At 37.1% G+C, this 23,432-nt stretch overlaps 3 protein-coding genes across 5 annotated transcripts; all 3 read left to right on the top strand.

Moving 5' to 3' along the window:
- Positions 1–388: 388 nt before the first annotated feature.
- LOC103971141 (uncharacterized) lies at positions 389–6,661 on the top strand. Its single transcript, XM_009385100.3, has 3 exons — positions 389–502; positions 1,438–6,033; positions 6,122–6,661. The coding sequence occupies exons 2-3, from the start codon at positions 1,512–1,514 to the stop codon at positions 6,322–6,324; spliced, it is 4,725 nt and encodes a 1,574-aa protein (XP_009383375.2). The 5' UTR covers positions 389–502; positions 1,438–1,511; the 3' UTR covers positions 6,325–6,661.
- A 2,524-nt stretch (positions 6,662–9,185) lies between these two features.
- On the top strand, positions 9,186–15,516 carry LOC135675510 (uncharacterized). Of its 2 annotated transcripts, XM_065185727.1 has the most exons (4): positions 9,186–9,415; positions 10,283–12,537; positions 12,623–13,011; positions 13,084–15,516. In XM_065185727.1, exons 2-4 carry the CDS (start codon positions 10,311–10,313, stop codon positions 15,199–15,201), a joined length of 4,734 nt encoding a protein of 1,577 aa, XP_065041799.1. In that variant the 5' UTR covers positions 9,186–9,415; positions 10,283–10,310; the 3' UTR covers positions 15,202–15,516. The 2 variants fall into 2 exon arrangements, with proteins under 2 accessions (XP_065041799.1, XP_065041797.1); XM_065185725.1 differs by having other exon boundaries at positions 12,623–15,516.
- A 5,869-nt stretch (positions 15,517–21,385) lies between these two features.
- On the top strand, positions 21,386–22,898 carry LOC135675511 (NDR1/HIN1-like protein 13). 2 transcript variants are annotated; one of them, XM_065185728.1, is made up of 2 exons: positions 21,386–21,568; positions 21,924–22,898. In XM_065185728.1, the coding sequence occupies exon 2, from the start codon at positions 21,953–21,955 to the stop codon at positions 22,760–22,762; it is 810 nt and encodes a 269-aa protein (XP_065041800.1). In that variant the 5' UTR covers positions 21,386–21,568; positions 21,924–21,952; the 3' UTR covers positions 22,763–22,898. The 2 variants fall into 2 exon arrangements, with proteins under 2 accessions (XP_065041800.1, XP_065041801.1); XM_065185729.1 differs by lacking the exon at positions 21,386–21,568 and adding an exon at positions 21,576–21,833.
- Positions 22,899–23,432: the final 534 nt, after the last annotated feature.

Below are 23,432 nucleotides of genomic sequence, written 5' to 3' on the forward strand. Positions count from 1 at the left end.
TTACCTGTCTTCATCATATGCAAAAAGACAAAAGAAAGGAAGCATTTAAAACTATAGTAAACTTAAGACTTGTTTTAGATCAATTGAATCTTCCAAACTACGGTCCTCCGGGATTTTCTTTATTTTTTTCTTAATATTAATAATAAAACGTAAAACCAATTTTAAGTTATTAGTTCGACTCAATTCGGATTAATTATGAGCCCATCCTGACTAATGATTGTTAGTGACTACGAGAAGCATGTCACATGACCCAATCCTGGGCCACCCAGGACCCGGAACCAATGGGACGCTGACACATGGTCGGCCGGTGGGGCCCACGAGCGCTCCCGTTCTCCCAACCACTATTTGAATTGGCGGGGCGACACCCAAATCGGGCGTGCTCGTTCCTCACAGATTTAAGGGGATCCTTCGCTTTCTCCATCTCTCTTTTTCTTCTCCCCGTCGGTTTTCATTGTGTAGGGAACACATTCTCGTCACCGAGCAGAATCGGATGCCAAATCAGGTCCTTCCCCCCCCCCCCCTCCTCTGAAATTTATTTTCTTTCCTTCGATTTCTTGATAGAATTTGATAACTGGATGTGTGGGTTATTTTGATCCCTCAAACGTATGGTTTGACAAAAATTAGGTTAATTTTCTCAAGTTGTATTCTATGAATTACATGTCGTTGCATTTTGCTTCCCAGTTCCAAAAAACACAATTGTTGGATAATAATTTATTAGATTTTTTTTATAATTTTCTCAAGAAGAAGGAAGGTTAAGATTTCCAGTATTAGGTAAAGTATTTGACGATAGCAAGAGAAAGAACGACAAATCTTGGTTCTTGATGTCTGATTCATGTGGTACATTGATGTCGTGTCACATTTTTCTTTGGGCATGGGGAGTGAATGCTTGTAGAGGGATCTGCAACGTGAAGAGCTCTCATGTTCTGTTTCCTGCTTTTTAGAGAAAAAGACATCTTTTTGCTTTGCTTTGGATCATGTTCTTTCTTTCTCTTGGTTTCAGATCTCAGATTGGGTTGTTTTATGAGGCTGCGTTTTACTAAAATTATAGCATTATATGTTTCTTGTGCATTCTTTTTGAGGATTTTGTCCAAATAGAAGTCCAAAGGGAATATTAGAAACCTGATAGAACATCATCTACATGTTACTAGAAGTTTGATCGAGAAGAAGTGAAATAGAACACATTGCAGAGCCCTCACAATGTCTAAGATTGTTTGCTCCTTTCTTTTTCTTTGGTGTATGTGTAATCCTATGTGTTCATGAGAAGTGTTCTGCTTGGCGTGGATTTTAAGATGATTTTGGAGATCTATTTTGACCATTAGAATTGCTCTTACGACCGCATTTAAACTTTTTGATGGATTCATAGAGATGAAAACTTCACAACTACTTATAGAATTGCTACTAATATTGCTCCTAATCACCTTTCTTTCTTGTCTACAGGTTCCTAAAAGGAAACAAAAAGAAGATTTTTCAACTGAGACTGAGGAAGGGTACTAATAAACAAAATAGTTCTAATGTGCTCCAGGAGAACAAGTTGGATATCTGCACGATATCAAACTCTGTTTCTCGGTGTAGCATGTCTCTTGTTCATACTGTACAAGTATTTTCCTTCTCTATTTTCACTTATTCTATATTCTTACCCCCTCATCATTTGCACAACAATTTTTCTTGGGATCCTTTCGAGATACCGTAAACCAGATGCTCCCAAAAAGGAAGATGACAGAAAAACTCGCAGAAGTTCATCCCTGAAGATTCAGTCCGTTGAAAACAGTCTTAGGGCCAAGAAAGAGGAAAGCTTCAAACTCAAGGCTCATGTTGGAAGTAGAAGAACATTTAAGAAAATGACAATCAGAACAATTGTTTCAGGTGATACAATACATAATGCACCTAGCAAAGGAATAGAAGATAATCAAGTCAATCAAATAGATGCTGCAACTGTTGCTTCGAGTAGCTCTGTTGACAGAAAGAGTTTGACTGAAGACGAAGAACACTTAAAAGAAAGTCTAGGTGAAGGTTTGCAAAATGCAAGTGAACATATTGGTCCTCCAACTTATTCAGGTGAAAAGAACATTACAGTTCTTGATGTGAATGCTGACAAAACTAAATTGGACCATTATGTTGATTCTTGTTTGGGTTCTCCATGGTATCACGTTGATCATCAGGATGCTTCTTTGGGTTCTGAATTTGATCATCAGGATCCTTCTGTTGTAAATGCTACACCGATCCTTGGTGAGCTTGATCCACATATTTCCAAGGGCATTTCTGAGGATAATTCTGCATCATTCTCGCAGAATCATGTCATGGATGAAGGTACGGAAGCAGAAAACCAGGATGACAATGGGGCACAGGAGGAGAAAGATGACAGAAACAAAGTTGGTGTAACATGGTCTGCAGATGATAAGAGGAAACTTATGGATCTTGGAGATTCTGAAGTTGAAAGGAATCGCCGATTGGAAAACCTGATCGCCAGAAGAAGGGCTAGAAAAGCTATGGAGAAAAATATAATTGACTTGGATAATAATATGGAGACATCAGAATCTCATGGTCAGCTTCCACCCATATCTATTAATGCATCAAGAAGGAACCTATTCAGTCTTCCCTATGATTTAGATGAGTCTATTCCTGGTTCGGCTCCTTCTATACTCCTACCAAGACGAAATCCATTTGATCTTCCATATGAACAAGTAGATGATGAGGAGAATTGGGGCCGTAATGAGTTTGTCACAATTCCACAACGTGATATTTTGTTCCGAAGGCATGAGAGTTTCACCATCGGTGCTTCATTTTTTCTTGGTGGCTTTGAGCAAGACTGGTATTCCTCTAGGTTCGGGTCTTGTGTCGGTGAAGAAAAGAATGAGCCACAGGACACAGTTCATGCTGATCTCCGTGAACTATTAGGTGAAGTTAGTGATTCAGAGATGAATTCTACTCTAGAATCTGACTCAGCTTCCTCAGTCGCTAACCAGGAACATCAAAAAGACTTGTGTCGAGAGAGTGAGTCTCCTGTTAAGCACCAGGTAGGCCATTCTGAACAAGACAGTCAATCCTCAGAGGACATTGACTCGATGAATGCTGAACAAATAGTGTGTCAGATGAACTTGAATAATGATCAAGAAAAGAATGAGCCACAGGACACAGTTCATGCTGATCTCCGTGGACTATTAGGTGAAGTTAGTGATTCAGAGATGAGTTCTACTCTAGAATCTGACTCAGTTTCCACAGTTGCTAACCAGGAACATCAGAAAGACTTGTGTCGAGAGAGTGAGTCTCCTGTTAAGCACCAGGTAGGACATTCTGAACAAGACAGTCAATCCTCAGAAGACACTGACTCGATGAATGCTGAACAAATAGTGTGCCAGATGAACTTGAATAATGATCATGAAACTCAATTTACTGAACATATTAATCAAGCCACTGAAGATTCTGCAACTGAATCTAACTGGGAACGCGAGGAAGACTTATGTCAAGAGAGTGATTTTCCTAAAATGCACAAGGTGAAACCCGATGAACAAGATGGCAAATCCTCAAAGGATGCTGAATCCATGGATGTTGAACAAGAAGAGTGTCAAATGAATATGAAAAATGATCATGAAACTCAATTGAGTACTGAACATATTCATCAAAACACTGAAGATTATGGAGCTGAATGTGACTGGGAACATCAGAAAGACTTGTGTCAAGAGAATGATTCTCCTGAAAAACACAAGGCAAAACCTACTGAACAAGACAGCCGACCCTCAGAGGATGTTGGACAAGTGGAGTGTCAGATGAATGTCAATAATGATCATGGAGCTCATTTGATTAACCACATTTATCAAGCCACTGCAGATTTTGGAGCTCAATCTAACCAGGAACATCAACAAGACTTGCATCAAGAGAGTGAACCTCCTAAAAAGCACAAGGCAAAACCTGCTGAACGAGACAGCAAATCCTTAAAGGACATTGAGCCAGTGGATATTAAACAAGTAGAGAGCCAGACGAACATAAATAATGATCATCATGAAACTCATTTGAGTACTGAACATTTTCATCAAGAGACCGAAGATTTTGGAGGTGAATCTAATCAGGAATATCTGAAAGAATTGCACCAAGAGAGTGAATCGCCTAAAAAGTGCAAGGCAGAACCCACTGAACAAGACAGCCAATTCTCGGAGGACACTGAGCCGGTGGACGTTGAACCAGTGGAGTGTCAGATGAACATGAATAATGATCACGAAACCCATTTGAGCACTAAACATATTCATCAATACACTGTTAATTCTGGAGCTGAATCTATCCAGGAACATCAGACAAACTTGGGTCCAGATAGTGAATCTCCTAAAAGGCACAAAGCAGAACCTGCTGAACAAGACAGTCAATCCTCAGTGGATGTTGAAAAAGTAAAGTGTCAGATGAACATGAATAATGACAATGAAACTCATTCTAGTGCTAAACATATCCATCAAGCCACTGAAGATTTTGGAGCTGAATCTAGCCACGAACACCAGAAAGACTCGCATCTGGAGGGTGAATCTTTTGAAACACACAAGGCAGAACCTGGTGAACAAGGCAGCCAATTCTCAGACGACATTGAACAAGTAGTGTGTCAGATGAACATGAATGATGATCGGGAAACTCATTTGATGACTAAACGTATTCATCAAACCACTGAAGATTTAGGAGATGTCAAAGGCGACATCAGCAAAAAATTGATATCCTGGTCACCCATTTCCTATGCGGAGAGGGAAGTTGCTGATGAGAAGTGTGAGTCAAATTCCTCTATTTTATCAGAAGTAGAAAGGAATAGTCCCAAAACAAGCACTCATGAACAAACAGTTAATATAGAACAAATAAATAGTGGTTCCTGCAGAGGCTTGACTGTTTCAACAGAATCAATTGCTATAGATTCTGATGTTGCGAATGTGGAAGCAGAAAAGGTTCATGACAGTCATGTAGAGGAGTCTCTTTCTATTTCTAGTCCAACAGCAACCAGAAGTTCACATTCAAATTCATCAGTGGTTGATGAGAAGTGCAAGTCCAGTTCCTCTATTCCATCAGAAGCAGAAAAGAATAGTCCCAAAATCAGCACTCATGAACAAACGGTTGATATAGAACAAATAAATAGTGGTTCCTGCAAAGTGTTGACTGTTTTGACGGAATCAATTGCTTCTGATTCTGATGTGGGGAATGTGGAAGCAAAAAAGGTTCATGACAATGATGCAGTGGAGCCTGTTTCCAAGTCTAGTCCAACAACAACGAGAAAGTCCCATTCAAATTCATCAGTGACTGATGAGAATTGTGAGTCCAGATCCTCTATTCCATCAGAAGCAGATATAAATAGTGGTTCGCATGAAGGCTTGACTGTTTCGCCAGAGTCGATTGCTGTAGATTCTGACATTGTGAATGTGGAAGCAGAAAAGGTTCATGACAGTCATATAGTAGACCCTGTTTCCAATGCTAGTCCACTAGCAAACAGAAAGTCACATTCAAATTCATCAGTGGCTGATGAGAAATGTGACTCCAGTTCCTCTATTCCATCAACAGCAGAAAAGAATAGTCCCAAAATCAGCACTCACGAAAAAACAGTTGATTTAGAACAAATAAGTAGTGGTTCCTGCAAAGGCTTGACTGTATTCACAGAATCGATTGCTGTAGATTCTGATGATGTGAATGTGAAAGCAGAAAAGGTTCATGACAGTCATATAGTGGAGCCTATTTCTAATTCTAGTCAAACCGCAACTAGAAAGTCACACCCAGATTCATCACTAGTTGATGAGAAGTGTGAATCCAATTCCTCAATTCCATCAGAATCAGAAAATAATAGTCACCAAATGAGTAATCATGAACAGACAGTTGATATAGAACAAATAAGTAGTGGTTACTGCAAAGGCTTGGCCATTTTGACAGAATCTTTTGCTGTAGATTCTGATGTTGTAAATGTGGAAGCAGAAAAGATTCATGACAGTCATATAATGGAACCTGATTCTAATTCTAGTCCAACAGCAACCAGAAAGTCACATTCGAATTCATTGCTCGATGAAGCTTACTATACTGCAGGTAATGAAATATTTTGTTACAAATCTTTTGAGTTATTGTAGTTCTGTAATTATCATTCATTACCTCAATGAGGCCTCATCCTGTGCAGATAAAGAAGGTTCAACTTACGACCAATCCTTGGCCTCTGGCACAGAGACAAGTCTTTCAGTTGTAGGATCAATTATGAAGACAGCTGAAACAGACATGTTATCAGGTGGAAAAACTGAAGATATCTTGAGTCTATCATTCAAAGATGAGGATGACTCAGTATCAAGGGGGCTATCCATAATCAAGGAGACCAATGTTATTTGAGATGAAGTGTCTAAAATTCACCTATGTTGGCAGAGCCAGCAACTAAGCAGAGCATGCTTCAACCAATTTTTTCTGTGGAGACTGAATCAAGTAAAGATAGTTAACACCAACATAGAGTATCAGAAAATAGTTTGCCTTATTCAAGTTCATCTCATAGTCAAATGTGGCACTTCCCAACAACTTGTGCAAATGTAGAATAAAAAAATAATCATATTCACCATCATCTCAACTGTCAGATACTTGTTCAATTTGCAAATTGAAATTGTAAGTTCTTATCATTTTCCTCTACTTGTTGAATATATATGGACATGCTAATAAATTTGTTTTCTGAAAGCCTATTTGCATGTCAGAACTAAGATCCCTTTTATTTATAAAAATTCTGGCATGAGCTTGATGAGACAGACCCAGTTTTTTCTTTAATACTGTAATTTTGTTTGCTTTGTTTTTATACAACTCCAAATCGGCATTGATAAATGGGATCTTAGTTCTGATAAATAGTTAAAATTTGCATGTTGAGATAAAAAAAATCATTAGCATCCTACAGGTGTGGTTTAAGTTTTAACACTTAATCCTTTTTCTTTGTACACTCTTGATTCCTTGAAGTCTAAAAGAATATATTTTAAAAATTCACATGACATATGAATCTTTAAACAAATCATGCCACATAGCGAAATAACTCTAAACTATGTAGTTTGATTTGATCAAAATCAATTCTTGTTTTTCCTAAGATAATAAGTTCTGGATGAATTGACAATGTGTATTAGAGTTGAATAATTCAGCATATTCTACATTGATAGTACATTTACTTTGCTTTATTCAAATGTGCAGTGAAAGTTCTGTAAAAAATTTCTTTCATATTTTTCATAATTATAAAGTTGGAGTCTTGTAAAGGGTGATAACAATAACATCTGAAACATAATATTCAAGGTACTAGTCCATTGGAGATTTTTGGAAACTCTCAAGTAGCATCTTATTACAACTCTAGAATAAGTTGGCCCGATAAATTCACCTAAAAATGCAGACTCACAAAATTTTTTATTACAAATATTCAGATGAAATTCTCTTGCATAGAACAGTATAGAATCTAAATCAAAAAGTGTCATCTGAGATACACATTCATTTCTACATAAAAGAGTCATAGATGATCTTAGACTAGAGACAGATTTCCTCCCCAGTCAATCCATGAACATCTCTCTATGTCATTTCATTTAGAAGTGTTTACCAAAATTAGGGTGAGAGTGAATTTCTAATCCATTGCAAAAGACTTGGAGGAATCTCTGTACTGTTTATTCTTGTAATTTGGTTTTCATTCAAATTTATCACCTCCGCTAGGACTTTGTCTTTTGTATTTCTCATGTCTCATGAAAGCATTTGAGGTGTAATAAAATTATATTAAGGATGGATAGGATTAAAAAAAACAGATAGGATTGCCTAAATAAGTTGAAATTTCATAAATATCCCTCAATGGTAGTTTCCGCATTTAATTACACAACTTTCCACGATGAGCTTTCGAACTTTTTTTCTAAATCAGACGAAATTGCATAAATATCATTCCAAAGTTTGTAGTTTCTACATTTGCCTACACAACTTTCAGCAGTGAGCTTTTAAACTTTCTTTCTAAATCATACGAAATTAAATAAATATCCCTCCAAAAGTCGGGAGTTTCTGCATTTGCTTACACAACTTTCCGATATATATATATATATATATATATATGTATGTATGTATGTATGTATGCATGTATGTATGTATGTATGTATGTATGTATACGTACATACATGTATATGTATATACATATACATACATATATATATATACATGCATATATATATATGTATATGAATATATGTATATATGTATATATATATATAGTATATATATATGTATATATATATATTTATGTATATATATACATATATACATATATACATATATATACATATCAAATTATAAAATACAAAAGTTTGTAAATCCAATTTGAAGTATAATTAATAATTTAATTAGAACTAAAAATATATATAAACTACCCTCATATCTTTACCATCACATTAACTTTCAAAAAGGTTTCATCAACAATTAAACAATAATATATTAATCATAAAGACATGTATATGAAGTTTCAGGTTTCAGAGCTAATTTAAATTTTCAAAGGATAAATATGAAAAATTCACTAAAATTAAAAAGAATATATAGTTTTATAAACTATAAAATACATGAAATTCTAAATACACTATTAGCCATAAATTTTATCATGTTATTTGAACTATATATATATATATATATATATATATTATAAAAATAAAAAGTATCCTCTTTTTTGCCATCACAATGACTTTCTAAAATATATTAATTTAAGTTATAATTTAATCAATGATATTAATATAAGGAATATGAATATATTTCTTAAAGAGAGTCGCAACTTATTAAGATGACAAAATTATTCTTATCGACTGCTAACCAAAATTACTGTAATCCATTCAGGAACACTATAACTGATGATCCAATGATAAAAATAAATAAATTTGTTCTTTAAGATAATTTTATTTTCGATTTTTTTTTCAAAGGAAAGGCTCTAAATTTGGAAATTGAGGGAGTGATTAGGAAAAGGCACAAAATGTGGGATTTTTCCGAAAAATTATCTACATATAAAATATATAAAAATTATAGATTAAAGCTGGATTGACACCTGTCTCCAACCGGTCAACCGGTCAAATGATCTCGTCGCCGGCGTATGGCACCTCCGGCACGGCGCGGTGGCAAGAAGACTGGGATTTGGCGGTCCCCAAAATTACCGATGTACCCTTCTGTCCCGCGCACGATTGCTTTCCTTATTTTTTTACCATCAGACCCAATGGTTGAATAAAGTGACAGTGGAAAGCCACTCGCTTTTCGACTTTTCCTCGCTCCAGCAGGTTAAGACAGGATCGTTGATGCTTTCCTTCCCCCTTCTCCCTACCAGAAACCATCCCTCTGCCCTCTGACCCGATCCACTCCGCCTCCTCCGATCTCACTTCGATTCGGAAGTTGTTCGACCACCCTCCCCGACGATCGGCAACAGCAAAAAAAGACCCGATTCGATCGCCCCATCGTGGTGCGTTTTCACTTCCTTTGCGAATTAGTTTGATATGCGAGTTTCTTTTAGCATTTGGAAGCGTTCTGATACCAACAGGACCGGATTTTTATTGTGTTTTCGTGGTTGATGACTTCTTTGTTTTACCATCTGAAAGATCTGATCTTTGATTTGATATGAGAGTGGGTTTTGGAGGGGCTTTGTCAGTGGTGGATCTTTGCTGCTACTTTTTTCGTCTTGTGGAATGTTTACTGTTATTTTCTTGTTTGAACTTTTGTTACTTTCATGAGAATATATATATGAGAGATTTTTAGAACAGGTTTGTTACTTGAAATTTCTTGGATACAAACGGTTGGATGAGAAGCCTGCTTGAGATTGTAGTATTAGCATTTCAGCTGATGGATATTTTCATCAGCTGTGCAAGATTTTGGTTGACATGCTTAATAATACATATTACACATGCATATGCCAATCTATATAAACCATCATGAAGAAGAAAAAGCCTGAAGTGCTGATATATGAACCTAGGTTCTTTGTTTCTGAATACTTGGATCATGTTCATGGCTCTATGCTTTTTTCCTTTGTTGGTGAGAAGATGGATTACGTTTTGACAAGTTCTAGACCATCATATGATGTCTGTACTATTTACCTGAGCCTGTGGACCCGAACTGTTGGAGAAGATGATGACAAGATAGCTCTGATATTATCCTCAGTTCTATGTTGTGTGGATTTACTTTATTCAGATTTGTTACTTTTTTGTTAGTAGGCAATTGTATTGCTATTATTTATGTTGGACAAGGAATGCTGTAGTTTGTTGCATCCAAAAATATATTTATCTCTTGTGTTTCACATGAATAACTATGTTTATCACTCCTCTCCTGTTAACAGATTATTAGACAAAGAAGGGAGATACGATATGGCAATCAACAGAAATGAAATCAGAGTATATATTGAAAAAATAATGGTATTTTGTGTCAGAACTAGCTACAGATGTGCTCGTGATCATCCTTTTGTTTTTGCTCTGGTGTTTTTCTTGCTTGTACTGTACAGATTTTTTCCTTCTCTGTTTGCCTTTCTGGTCTCTTCTTCTCCTGTTATTGTGTGCACGACTGTTCTTCTTGGACTCCTCCTGAGCTATGGAGAACCAAATATTCCTGAAATTGAGATAGAGGATACAAGGACTCGGGAAGTTTCTTCTGTGGAAATTAGGAGCTCTGTTAGTCATCTGTGTCTCAAGAAAGATGAGAACTTAACAGTTGAGAACCATGTAGAAAACAGAACTTATTATGACGAAATTGTGCCCAGAGAGACGATTCCTTGTGAAGAAAAGTCTAGTGCAGATGTGCGTATCTATCAGGCATTAGAACAATATGAAGGAACTGAGAGGATTGATACTATCGTGGGTGACAGTGCATCAGGTTTGCAAGCGAAGAAAGACAGGTATGATGAGGAAGTGATTCAAGAAGAAGAAACTCTATGTCAAGGGGTTTCCGAGAACAGAGATATTTTTGTTGGGAAGACAACCATAGATGTGGCAGAAGTGAGTAAAGATATCAGATCTTTTGATACTAAGGAAATACAACAAACTGAGGACCTTAAGTTGGAGACTGGTGAACCCAAATTGGACCACCATCTTGACTCTTCTCTAGGATTGAGTTGGCAGTCCATTGATGATCACCATTCTTCTTCAGACACTGAATCGGATAGAGCAGAGAGTTCTTCTCCTGATGCTTCTATTACTGACATCATTCCAATGCTTGATGAACTTCACCCTCTTCTAGATTCTGAACATCCTCAGCATGTTTCTATTCCCAAGTCAGATGCAGCCTCTGAAGGGTCGTCGCTTGATGATGAACCGGATGACAATAGTATCGATGAAGAAGCTGAAATTCATGATGAGGAAGAAGATGATGAAGCACAAGAGAAAGATGATGGGACTGAAGCTGCAGTTAAATGGACAGAAGATGATCAGAAAAACTTCATGGATCTTGGATCTTCTGAATTAGAAAGGAATCAGAGATTAGAAAGCTTAATTGCAAAGCAAAAAGAAAAGAAGAATCTGTCGTTTGTGATGGACAGAAATCTTATTGACTTGGATGTTAATGCCTCTTTTCCTGGTATGGAGAAACTATCACGCTTTCATGTCCAAGTTCCACCCATTTCGGCACCAAGGAGGAATCCTTTCGATGTTCCGTATGATTCAGAGGAAACATTTGATTTACCACCAATGCCAGGCTCTGCTCCCTCTTCTCTGCTACCCAGAAGAAATCCTTTTGATCTTTTCTATGATCAGCAGGAACAAAACAGCAGCCTTACAGATGAGACTTGGGGTCACCAGGATTTTGTGTCAGCTCCACAGCATGAGATGTTAGTTAGAAGAAATGAGACCTTTAGCTTAAGAAGAAAGGAATTTAAACAAGAGAGAGGTCATTCGAGATTGAAGCCCTACTTCGTTGCAGAGAAATTGGATTCAGAAGAGGGAAGTTCTACATTCCAGAGACAATATAGTGACAGAAATGAGTCGAAAGTGAGTTCTATTCCAGAATCTGACACAGATTTTTCAGTTACTGATCAGGAATATAACAGAGAGCTGAAAGAACAGGTATTCGATCAGGAAACAGAATTTTTGTGTCCTGGTAAACATGATGCTGATGCTGTGGAACATGAAAGTCACACATCTGAAGAAACAGAATCAGTTGATATTGAACAAGAGAAGACTGAGCATGTAACTGATGATCGTGAGATTGGTGTGGATACTAACCTCACTGCACAAGAAAATGAAAAGGTCAGTGCGGCTGGTGAAGCTTTTGCAGCTTTGGAAGAAGATGTTAAAGAAGAAATACACTTAGATGTACTCAATTTGAATTCTAAGCAATTGGAACTGACTGAACAGAAGTATGCTGGGCCAAATTCCTCAAATTCATCATGGGAAGATGAGAAATGTTTTAAAACAACCTTATCTGGACAGCCACATAAATTGGAACAAACGAAGAATTTCAGTACATTTGCTTTTGCAGAATTTGATCATTCAAAAGGTGCCGATACAGTTTCTGCTTTTGCAGAAACCATGTATGATTCTAGCGCACTAGCAGCTGGAGAATCTTTCTATAAACTATCAACATTTGATACTCGACCTGATGCAAGTAAGTGAGCTCCTTCTGTGACCAGTGAGCATATAAGAAAATTCCTTTAGGTCATTTCCTGTAATGAAGTTTTTTCTGGATGCAGATCAAGGTGTTAATGATGATTCTTCAGTGACGTTTGACATGCAGAAGGAAGATTCGGAAGTTGCTTCTTTTCCAAGGGCATTTGATGGAAATGCTGCCTCAGGAATTGGAGATCTGGTATCGGTTAATGCAATAAATGATGTTGGGCCATTTATATCATCCCAGAGTTTAACTTCCATAGAAGAAAATGAAACAAGATCAAGTGTGATCACCGAAATTACCAAATATAACGATGTCGAAGTTGAACTGTCAACTGCTCAAGAAGATTCCAGCCTTCCAATTTCATACATGATACAAGAGCCCACAGAAGCTGCCAGTGATGATCACCTGGCTCAATCAAGAGAAGTTCCAATTAATGTGGATGTGAGTCACAGCATAGAAAGAGAGGAGGTGATCAAATCTACACCTTGTTCTTCTGATATCTTAATCTTATCTGATGACCCACTTTCATGTGAATTTCAGATAGTATTGCCATCCATAGAGAAGTACAGCTTGCCTTCTGATGATATTGGTGTTGAAAAGTCACGAGTCAAAACTTTGGATTTTCCTTCATTTTTTGAGGAGAATCAAGATGATATTGAACATAAAGAAGAGAATTCAGGCTTCACAAATCATTATCAAGTTGTTGGTTTAACTGAGTTACAGATAAATGAAGATCTCAAGGTTCTTGAATCTGATACTGAACAGGAGGCTTATTTCTCACAGAAACCTGAACAGGAAACTGGTCAAACCGATGATAATTTCACTCCTTTTCACAAGTCCAAAGATATCACTTCTGAGTTCTCTGCTGCTGTTACTATTCATGATGGTAGTTTGGCTGGCTTACAGTTGATTGAATTGACAGAAAGCACAGACTCGATTGTTTCAGAGATGACGTCTGAAGTCAAGGTCCAGTCCAGCACTGATCTGTCTAGATCAAGAGATGGCATCAAGAGTGCAACCCTAACCAAACATGAAGCTGGTTCTCTGAAGATGATAAACAGTTCTGATGAGGAATCTGATGAGGTTCATCCTGTGGTTCTAGAGGCTGATGAAATAGATGAGAATTTGCCCACAGAGTTGGATGAACTTGGGGATTTTCATACAGAAGAACTGACTAATCATCAAGGATCAGAAATGATGTTTCAAACTGAAGGCCATTCTGAAGATACTAGTTCTGGTACCGCAAGTTCTTTTGTTGATGACTACACTCAGCTGCAAGTTTCTGAAGGCAGATCCATTCTGCATGCTGATAGGTCAGTCAACCAATCCTCTGAAGCCAATTTTGATAAGTGTCAGGGGGTGAGTTCATTGGTCAATCAACCTGGAGTAATGGAATTAGAAATTCACTCTTCATTTGCTTCCAGTATTGACCCTGAGCAGACTGTTTACAATCCTAAGATTCATGTTCTTGAGGCAAGCCCAGTTCATGAGGTTGGTTCAACATCTAATCAGCTACTTGAAATAGATACTGCTCAACGAAATATGAAGCAAACTGTGATGGAGTCAGAGCTTCTAGTAGTTGAAGCACGATCTGTTGAAGATATTCATTTAGCTTTCAAACAAATTAGTGAAGTATGTCCTCAAAAACCTGTATTTCATGAAGCTGGATCTCAAAATTTACAGGTTACTGAGCATCTAGATGCAAAGCAAAGACAATCAGATATGCATGTTATTGAAGCAAAATCTATTGAAGACATAGACTTGGCTTTTAGCGAGCTTTCACATAACACCAGCAAGAAAACCCAAGAAATTAGTGAAGAAAGTCATCACAAACCTATACATCAAGAAGTTGGATCTCCAAATTTCGAGGGTACAGAGCATCTGGATGCAAAGAAAATACAATCAGATCTGCATGTTGTTGAAGCAAAATCTATTGATGACATAGGCTTGGCTTTTACTGAGCTTTCGCACAGCACCAGAAAGAAAGCCCAAGAAATCAGTGAAGTCAATCTTCACAAACCTATATATCAAGAAGTTGGATCTCAAAATTTCAAGGGTGCTGAGCATCTGGATGCGAAGCATATACAATCAGATCTGCATGTTATTGAAGCAAAATCTATTGAAGACATAGGCTTGGCTTTTAGTGAGCTCTCACATAACACCAGCAAGAAAGCCCAAGAAATTAACGAAGAAAGTCTTCACAAACCTGTATATCAAGAAGTTGGATCTCCAAATTTCAGGAGTAGTGAACATATAGATGCAAAGCAAATGCAATCAGATCTGCATGTTATTGAAGCAAAATCTATTGAAGACATAAGTTCGGCTTTTGTTGAGCTTTCACATAACACCAGCAACAAAGCCCCAACAGTGATGGAAACAGTAGATGGATCTGTAGAAGTCAATGCAAGCAGAAGACAACTGGAAACTCAGGTAGTTGAGGTGCAATCTGCTGATGAGATTAAGGAAGCTGTAACAACAGAAAGTAGCTCAAACATGGAACAATTAGGTGAAAAATCAAAAGTCGAAATAGTGGGTGATGTATCTGCCTCCAAAGCATTAACCATAAGTAGGACACAAAAGAAACACAAGCATAGGCAGACTGTTTCAAGCTCAAGCTCTAGCTCAAGTGATTCAGACTTTCATGAAAGTGAAAAATAAGAAGATAATGGTTCTGGCTTCTGTTCTTATATCTTTCTCCACAGTTGTTATGTTCAGGGTCCATCCGGAGTTGTTTCCTTTACCAAGCTGGCTATTTGAATTTGCAGGTAGACATGTTGTTGAAAATCTTTTGGGCTCTCTAATGTTGAGGTTTTAGTGCAGTTGATTCTTGGTGTATAGTTTCACTGTGATCCCTATATGTCTTATTTTTCATTTTTTTGTAGTTTGTTGCTGGAGTAGAAATTTATGTTTGGTTGATAATTTTTTGTCTTGTAATGTATTTTCTTTATTCCCTTATAGATTTTTCTCTTTTCATCGGTTTGTTATTGGAGTGAGAGTCTTTTGTGTAACTGTTCTTTTTGAGTCTCGCAGTGCAAATATCTGCAGAAGCTAGTGAGTATTCCTAGTGACTGAATTTCTCCGAGCGGTCACTACTTGTGTTCACTGATGTATTTTAATTAATTTTATTTTGGTAAACATGTAATGATATCTTGTTCTACTCTAGAATTATTGTTCTTCTTTTGTGTCTAAATATGTTTCACTGATTGCTGTGTATTGTTTGGTTTTGTATTTGGTTTCATAATGAGATTTCAACTTGAATAATGATAAGGTTAGTCTTATTGGTAATATCTTATGTAACTATATCTTCATTTAATCTTCGAGTAAGTTTCATCTCTTTTTCTCATGACAAGCTTAATTCTAATATTGCCTTTTCATTTGGGAAAGTATAAATGCTATAAATGGTTATCATAGCAAGAGCTGATATTAGTTTTGATTCTTGTTATTTTTTCACTCATGCTAGTGATTTCATATCTATTAGAAGACTACTTTCTTAGTATTTCTACTAGTGATGCTTTAAGTTGTTCTACTTTTTATGTTGAAAGTTGTTGCATGGTCAAGCTTTTGTGTAATGTTTTTTAAGTTATGTTATAGTGTTTTTATATTGTTACACTGTAACATAATATAAAAAATACTACGATTGTAATACAATACAAGAAATATTAGATTTTAGTTTTTTTTACTATATTACAGTTTTATTAGAATTATTGAAAACACTATAATACAGTAAAAAAAACTAGATCGATTTATCCTATCCATCGATCCACATAAAAAAAGGAGAGAAACGAGGGTAAGTGGTGGTCGGTATTAGACAAAAAAAAAAAAAAAAGGGGGGATGATGCTATTAGAGGATTTTGAAAATGGAATGTATTTTTCAAAAACCCAAAAGAGGATATTTTCTTTTATATATATATATATATATATATATATATATATATATATATATATATATATATATATATATATATATATATATATATATATATATATATATATATATATATATATATATATACCACTTGAGTTAGCTGACAAGCGTTATTTATATTTGTCAATCTTTTCTACGGTAGTACCATCAATATGATAACAATAATATTGCCTACAATTCAAATTTTGTAGTGATAGTACTACGAAGTCCAGTGTTGACGGTAGTATCACCCGTATCTCGAAATTTAATAGATTTAAATTTTATTTTATTATATTCTTATATCCTTATGAGACCTATAAATATCCCACTTAGGCTTGGTTGATAGCTCTCTCTTTGAGTATTATTTGAGTGTCTTCCTTCCTCTTAAGTTTAGTTGTGATACTAAGTTGTAAGAGGTGAGAAATCTCTCGTAAAATAATTAGTGTGGAGATTCTTTCCTAAATTTATAAAAAAATGAAAAGTGATAATAGTTGATTTTGCTCGTTGGAAAGAAAATTCGGTATTAAAAATCGATGAACTGGAGAAGAGAAATCAGAAATTGACATAAGTTGAGAAGACAAATTACTACAAATTGGTTTATATTCCATGACATTAATCCATCCTCTCTTTTAGTATCAGTAAGATATGTTCAATTTGACTGTTATAGTTATTAGCCATCCAATTTAAAATCTTTTGTGGGGGTTATAAGAGTATCCCCCATTTGTTTCTTCAAATTTAAAATTAAGATTTCATATTTGTTTCTTCAAATTTAGGAAATGAATGATATACAATTTATACAATGTCAATGCCGGATAATTATTTGATGGTGCAGGCAACACGACATTGATTGTCATTGACATGAACAATTTCATGATAGAGTTAAATTCCAAACAATTAAATCGTCTCTAATGGCTCTTGGTCCCTGTGAATGAGAGCAGTTGGTGTACTAAATTGTCCCTTGACAAGAAGAAGAGGAGGATGTGAAGTGATGTTGGCAACAGCGACGAGGATGCCTCTCAAAGTCTTTCATAGGAACTGATCAAACGCAGGCAAAACAGGCAATGGCTACAATTCTAAAGAGGATGACGAATGAAAGGGAAGAAGGGTGATGAATTCTATGTCCTCTAGTGGTTGTGCTATCAATGGCGATGGCGATTATCTACATATGAGAGAGAGAGAGGAAGGGGACCAATTCCTTGAGTGTGCTATCGATGGCGACTACCTAAATGAGAGATAGAGAGAGAGAAAGGTGACTTATTCCATGTTCCCAATGGACTTCGTTATCATAGAAAGTTATTTTTCTCAAGATTTATCTATCTTATTCTATATCATCTTCAAAATAAAGGATTTGTTTCATGTATATATATATATATATATATATATATATATATATATATATATATATATATATATATATATATATATATATATATATATTTAATGTGTAAGACTGCATACTAGGAAGAAGAGTTGATTGTTGTTAAGTGTGCTGCTTGCAAGGTTCCCCGCTCTTACTTAAAAGTAATTTATTTTACTTCGGGAATTATATATTTAATTTATTATTTAGGATAATACTATGTATTTTATTTAATGTACGTCTATATATATATATATGTATATTCTACTTGAGAAACAATTTCTTTACTTGTATAAGGTAAGATTGCATAATTAGTGGGAATATCATGTGTTGAGTTGGTCGTATTATTTATTTTGAATGATATTTTTATTATTTATTGTTCATAAGTGGTGCTTGTTGCTTGTATACAACACAAAAATTAAGCTAATGAGTTGATGTGTGGTTTTTGGTTTGAAAGGTTCTACATGCAACACAACAATTGACTTGTTTGCCTCTACACTACCTAACAAGATGTCGACTAGTTTTGTTTGGCATCATCACAAGTTAGAAATTTGTTCCGATCAAGATCATGGTGACCTTGTCAAATGGTGTCTCAAAATAAGGTGTAGGACTTCTTCTTCTTGCGTTGCATATGCCTTTACAGTAATAAGTTAGGTTGGGCTGTGGATCAATTCAACATAATAATAACTTGTTCTTCCTTTTTGGTTGAGATAAAATTCTTATTATGTATGATTTCATTGGAGCGAATGATGTTGAACGGATTTGGGATGATCAAAGCAACAACATAAGTTGATAGTAGTAAAAAGATAAGGTTAATTACGATTTAGATCGATCATAAAGTTACAAATTTTCAACCTTTAATTTCTTGCCTATGCTAAAATATTAATTCTCCGAATCAAAAAGAAGTCAAGCAATTAAAGGTGGTTGACAACGAGATGCCAATTGGACAAGCAAATAGTGGTTGCAAATGCAGGCTATGAATAGATTTGGACAGTATAAACAAAAGTATTTCCATATAAACACAAGCGAAAGCTTCGGTATAGACTCGATCAATGGCGACATTTTTATGTTCTCACTTGAATGTGGATATCATCGAAGGCAGGCCAAGGAATTAATTGGGTATTGATTGAAATATGGAATCCATGTGGATGGTTGAGAATTGTTTTTTCCCATTTATTTATAGGAGAAAGTGAAGGGTGAGTGAGAAGTATGTGTTAGACTAATGAAGGTGCTAAGGTGGTGTATACTTGCATTTATTGCATCACATGAATGAATGTATATCCTTATTTTAGCGTTATTATACAAAGGCCTATGTTTATTAGACTTTATTGAACATTCTGTAAAATATCTAGTATACTATCGTTTAAAAATCCTATAAATAATTTTTATGGTGATTTTACTAAATAATACTAGATGAGCAATGACTAAAGATAGAAAACAATATATTAACCTAAACTATGCAACAACAATATTATTAAGAAGCCATAATGTTTTAATTATTTGTGAAGGTTATGTGGATCCTTTTCTTTTATTGAGCTTTTAAAAAAATAATATCTCCACTTAGATCAATAGTATTTTAATTACTACTCACAATGTTTAGTATAATCTTCTCTTCTTAGAATATGTCTATGTATTCTACCTTAGAAGATATAACTAATTATTTATAAATTAAAACATGTATGTTTAATAACTCTACAAGTTAGTATTCTCACTTAGTAATACAAGCTCTTTGTACATGTCAATTATTTTCTCGCCCAACACTCGGATTCATAACATATGAGTTCCCTAATAATATCATAAAATTATGTATTATTTTTTATTTTATGAATAATATATTCATCGATCTTTTCATCATAGTGAACAATTGATTCAAGATAACTATTTTTTAAAAAAAAATTCACATTATAAGTTAATATATTATCACACGATTATTAATTCAACATCAACACCCAAAATCAATGTTAAAAATAATAATACTATTAGCCATTGATAAATAATGCATATTCATAATGTTACCCAAGACTAACATAACAATTATCTCTATTTATGATATTCCATATATAATTTGTGGAGACTCGCGGAGATATTTTTATGCGTAAAAGGTTAAATCAAAGTCTAATGTGGTAACCCTGAAATATTCCTAGATAGATTATACTTCAGGGTTATCATCTCATGATAATGTATTATTATTGGGTTTATTTTGATATTAATTATCAAGATTTAACTGGATAAATATTTCATAATAAATTTTAGTCGTTTGATGTGCTAGAGATTCAATATCATCGAATCTTCTACCAAACTACATTGAAAGTGCATCTAAGAAATACTTATACGATGCTTAAGTTAATAAGTAGAAATAATGGGTTCGAAAGATAGAAAATTAGTGTTAGAGGGACAGAAAACCTCAAGTGGCATACCCGCCGAGATTGTTTTATAGTTATTTTCAATAATTGACTATAGTAAATGAGTATTTTATCCGTGCAACAATTACACATGTGTTATTCGAGTGTTTGTCAAACTAATTTAACATTGTAGTTTATTTATTGTGTTAACACAGATAAATGGTTTGGTTGTCGTATTGAAATGATGATGAGACATTTGAATCGATGTCAAGAAGGCTGGCGATAATCCAACACTCGATCGTCAACATTTTGGATTTTGCTATCAAATAATAGCTGTCTAACATCAGTTGGCTCAAAACATAAAGTGCTTCTAGTATTAGACCCTTTCTTTAAAATGTAGGAGACTATGCCACAGCATAGCCAGCTACTTAGTGAATGTATATATGATAAACAATCCCCATATATTTTGCTTCAGTGAAGAAAGCTAAACGCGCATTCTTTGTTTTGTGACTTCACGCTACCCAATGTCTCTTTCAATTGCTGCCTCCTTCTCCTTTCCGCGGCGTCTCCGTTCGAAAACCTGCGAACTAAACTGTTGATTTGGCCGGACCGGATGACATCGCATCGCGCCATTTGGCATTGAGCTCCTCGAATCGGATCGGATCGAATTCGAGTGGTGGCGGATCGGGATGACGACGAGGCTAGCTTCATGTTGAGATACGAGATTCAGCGGAGTTATAACGGGTTAGGACTTCTCGATCCGGATCCGAACTTATTAGGGATGGATTGGTCATTGCCAGGCTGATACTGTCCAGCTAAGACCGCACAGCTGGATCCCATCAGGCTACGTGGTCCAAGCCTTTTTTTTTTTTCCCTCTCGAATACCTTACTGTGGGACCCATTACGGACAAGCCCAAAGAAGGTATTGATTTTGATTCAGGCATTACGTGAAGAAGGTAGGGGCGGAAGCGCGTCCCACGCGGACGAAAGGCGTGCCGTCGAGGGATTCACGGGACAGGAATACGGCAACACGCCGCGTGGGCCCCGCTCAGATCAAACGGTGTGGAACGTCCTTCTATAGAGATCGGACGGTCGAGGATACATGCACATGTGTTCTTGTCCTATGTGGACTTTCCTTTATAGGATGAAAGCCGCGGGCCACCACACCGGACCGCCGCACGACCACGACGCCTCCCTTCATCCTCTGGTCCGAAGTGCACACTGTTGTCAGATACGACCGTTTCCCCTTCTCCGCCTCTCTCTCTTTCTCTCCCCTCTCTTCTTCACTCCCCCGTTCGCTTTAAGAGAACACCCATTCCCCTCGCACCCGTCTCCGCCATCTTTTACTTCGTTTCTCTCCTTGAGCTGGTCCAATTCTTCTTTCCTGTCTAATACAAGCAGAGAAAGGAGGAGGAAGATTTGGTACTGCTTTCTTCTGTCCTTTCTGCATCGACTGGTGTTTCAAAGCCGAAAGCTTTATGGCGTTTCTCAAATCCTCTGCGTCTCTCTGTTTCGTCGGTTTTGTTGCTCCATATATGGTTCATATATGGAAGGCGTTCTTCTTTGCGATGAATCAAAGTTTGAACTTTTAGCGTTTCCTGCTCCGTTTAATAATCGCATCTCTAATTTCCTTCGATTTCTTTATTTGTTTCTGTCACCTTCAACACAATTTTTGAAACAAGTAAAGGCGAGATTTTTAGTTATTTGTTGTTGTTCTTCTTCTTCGCCTTTGGAATCAGCGCCATCGAGTCTCAACTCGTCTTCCTTCCGTGTGCAGCTTGATCCACCGCCCGCCAGGATCAGACGATGATGTCCGACCGCGTCCATCCGGTCCAGCCGGAGCCTGTCACTGGAGCGACGCCGGAAACCCCCCGCTCGTCTGTACCCCGTTCCGGAAACGTCGATCCCAAGCCCGGGCCGCAGCCGGGGAGCTACGTGATCCAGGTGCCCAAAGACCTGGTCCTTCGCACGCCTCCAGAAGGCAACGCGAGGCGCGCCAAGGCCTACGCCCGCCGCGCCGCCCGGCGCCGCCGTAACTGCTGCTGCGTCCTCCTCGCCTGGCTCGCCGCCCTCCTCGTCCTCCTTGCCGCCGCCGCCGGTGTCCTCTACCTCGTGTTCCGCCCCCGCGCCCCCGACTACTCCATCGACTCCCTCTCCATCGCCCCCCTCAACCTCTCTGCCGCCGCCGTCTCGCCCCAGTTCAACGCCACCGTCCGCGCTGACAACCCCAACAAGAACGTCGGCATCTACTACCGCCACGGCAGCGACATCAAAGTGACTTACGACGGCGTCACGCTCTGCGCCGGCGCGTGGCCAGCGTTCTACCACGCGCCGCGGAATGAGACGGTGTTCGTGGCGGTGCTGAGGGGGTCGGATATCCGGCTGTCATCGGCCAACCAGCAGTCATTACTGGCGGCGGAGGCGCAGGGGCGGCAGATACCGCTAAGGATCGACGCCAAGGTGCCGGTTAGGGTCAAGTTCGGGGCGGTCACGAGTTGGACGATCACCGTGAAGGTGAAGTGCGACATCGCAGTGGACAAGTTGACGGAGAACGCCAAGATCGTGTCCAAGAATTGCCATGTGAAGGTGAAGGTCTTTAAGTTCCTTGGACTATGAGAGACGAGAGACTTGAGACTTCTTCTTCTTCTTCCTATTATATGTACATGAACTTACGTGACGACACAGAGATACTTATCGTATGTGATCTTTTTTGAGGATCGAGGAATAAACTGCGTGCGTACATACATACATACATATTACGAAAAGAAGTTATGGATGCATGCATGCATACATACATAGATTGGTAGCTGTTTGCTTCACGGGGTCTTCTATGTCAATCAATATACACTAAATTGATGCATGGGTTTGGTGAGGGAATATGGTAGATATGGACACACAATACTAAATTGAAACTAGTAACTGCATGTCACCAAAGTAGTTAAAGTCGACTTCACGTAACTACAATAAGTCAATAAATTTGCCGTGTCATCATGTCAGTTGAAACTGTTGAGTTATATTATGTCATAATATAATTAAATCAAGGTTTAATAACTTGAAATATCGACATCAGATTTTAATATAATATAAACTTTAAGGCGATTCAGGATTTATCCTCCTCAAAACAGTCTTTATTTTTCTTTTTCTTAGGTATTTTGGATGTTCTAAGTTAGTTTGGAGAAAATAAAGTATGAAAAGACTTCTTAATAAATACCTTATGTACATGAAAGTTTTGATGAGAGAAGCTGTAGTAAATACACTTTAGGTATTTCTAGAGTTTTTTTTTGTT

The sequence above is a fragment of the Musa acuminata genome, chromosome BXJ1-6 (genome assembly GCF_036884655.1).
Source record: "Musa acuminata AAA Group cultivar baxijiao chromosome BXJ1-6, Cavendish_Baxijiao_AAA, whole genome shotgun sequence".
NCBI lineage: Eukaryota > Viridiplantae > Streptophyta > Magnoliopsida > Zingiberales > Musaceae > Musa > Musa acuminata.

Excerpts from the sequence above, each read along its gene's own strand:
- LOC103971141 (XM_009385100.3), top strand. The coding sequence starts at position 1,512 with ATGTGCTCCAGGAGAACAAGTTGGATATCTGCACGATATCAAACTCTG. Across the intron at positions 6,034-6,121 it reads TGAAGCTTACTATACTGCAG|ATAAAGAAGGTTCAACTTAC; the intron begins GTAATGAAATAT and ends CATCCTGTGCAG.
- LOC135675511 (XM_065185728.1), top strand. The coding sequence starts at position 21,953 with ATGATGTCCGACCGCGTCCATCCGGTCCAGCCGGAGCCTGTCACTGGA.
- LOC135675510 (XM_065185725.1), top strand. The coding sequence starts at position 10,311 with ATGGCAATCAACAGAAATGAAATCAGAGTATATATTGAAAAAATAATG. Across the intron at positions 12,538-12,622 it reads TGATACTCGACCTGATGCAA|ATCAAGGTGTTAATGATGAT; the intron begins GTAAGTGAGCTC and ends TTCTGGATGCAG.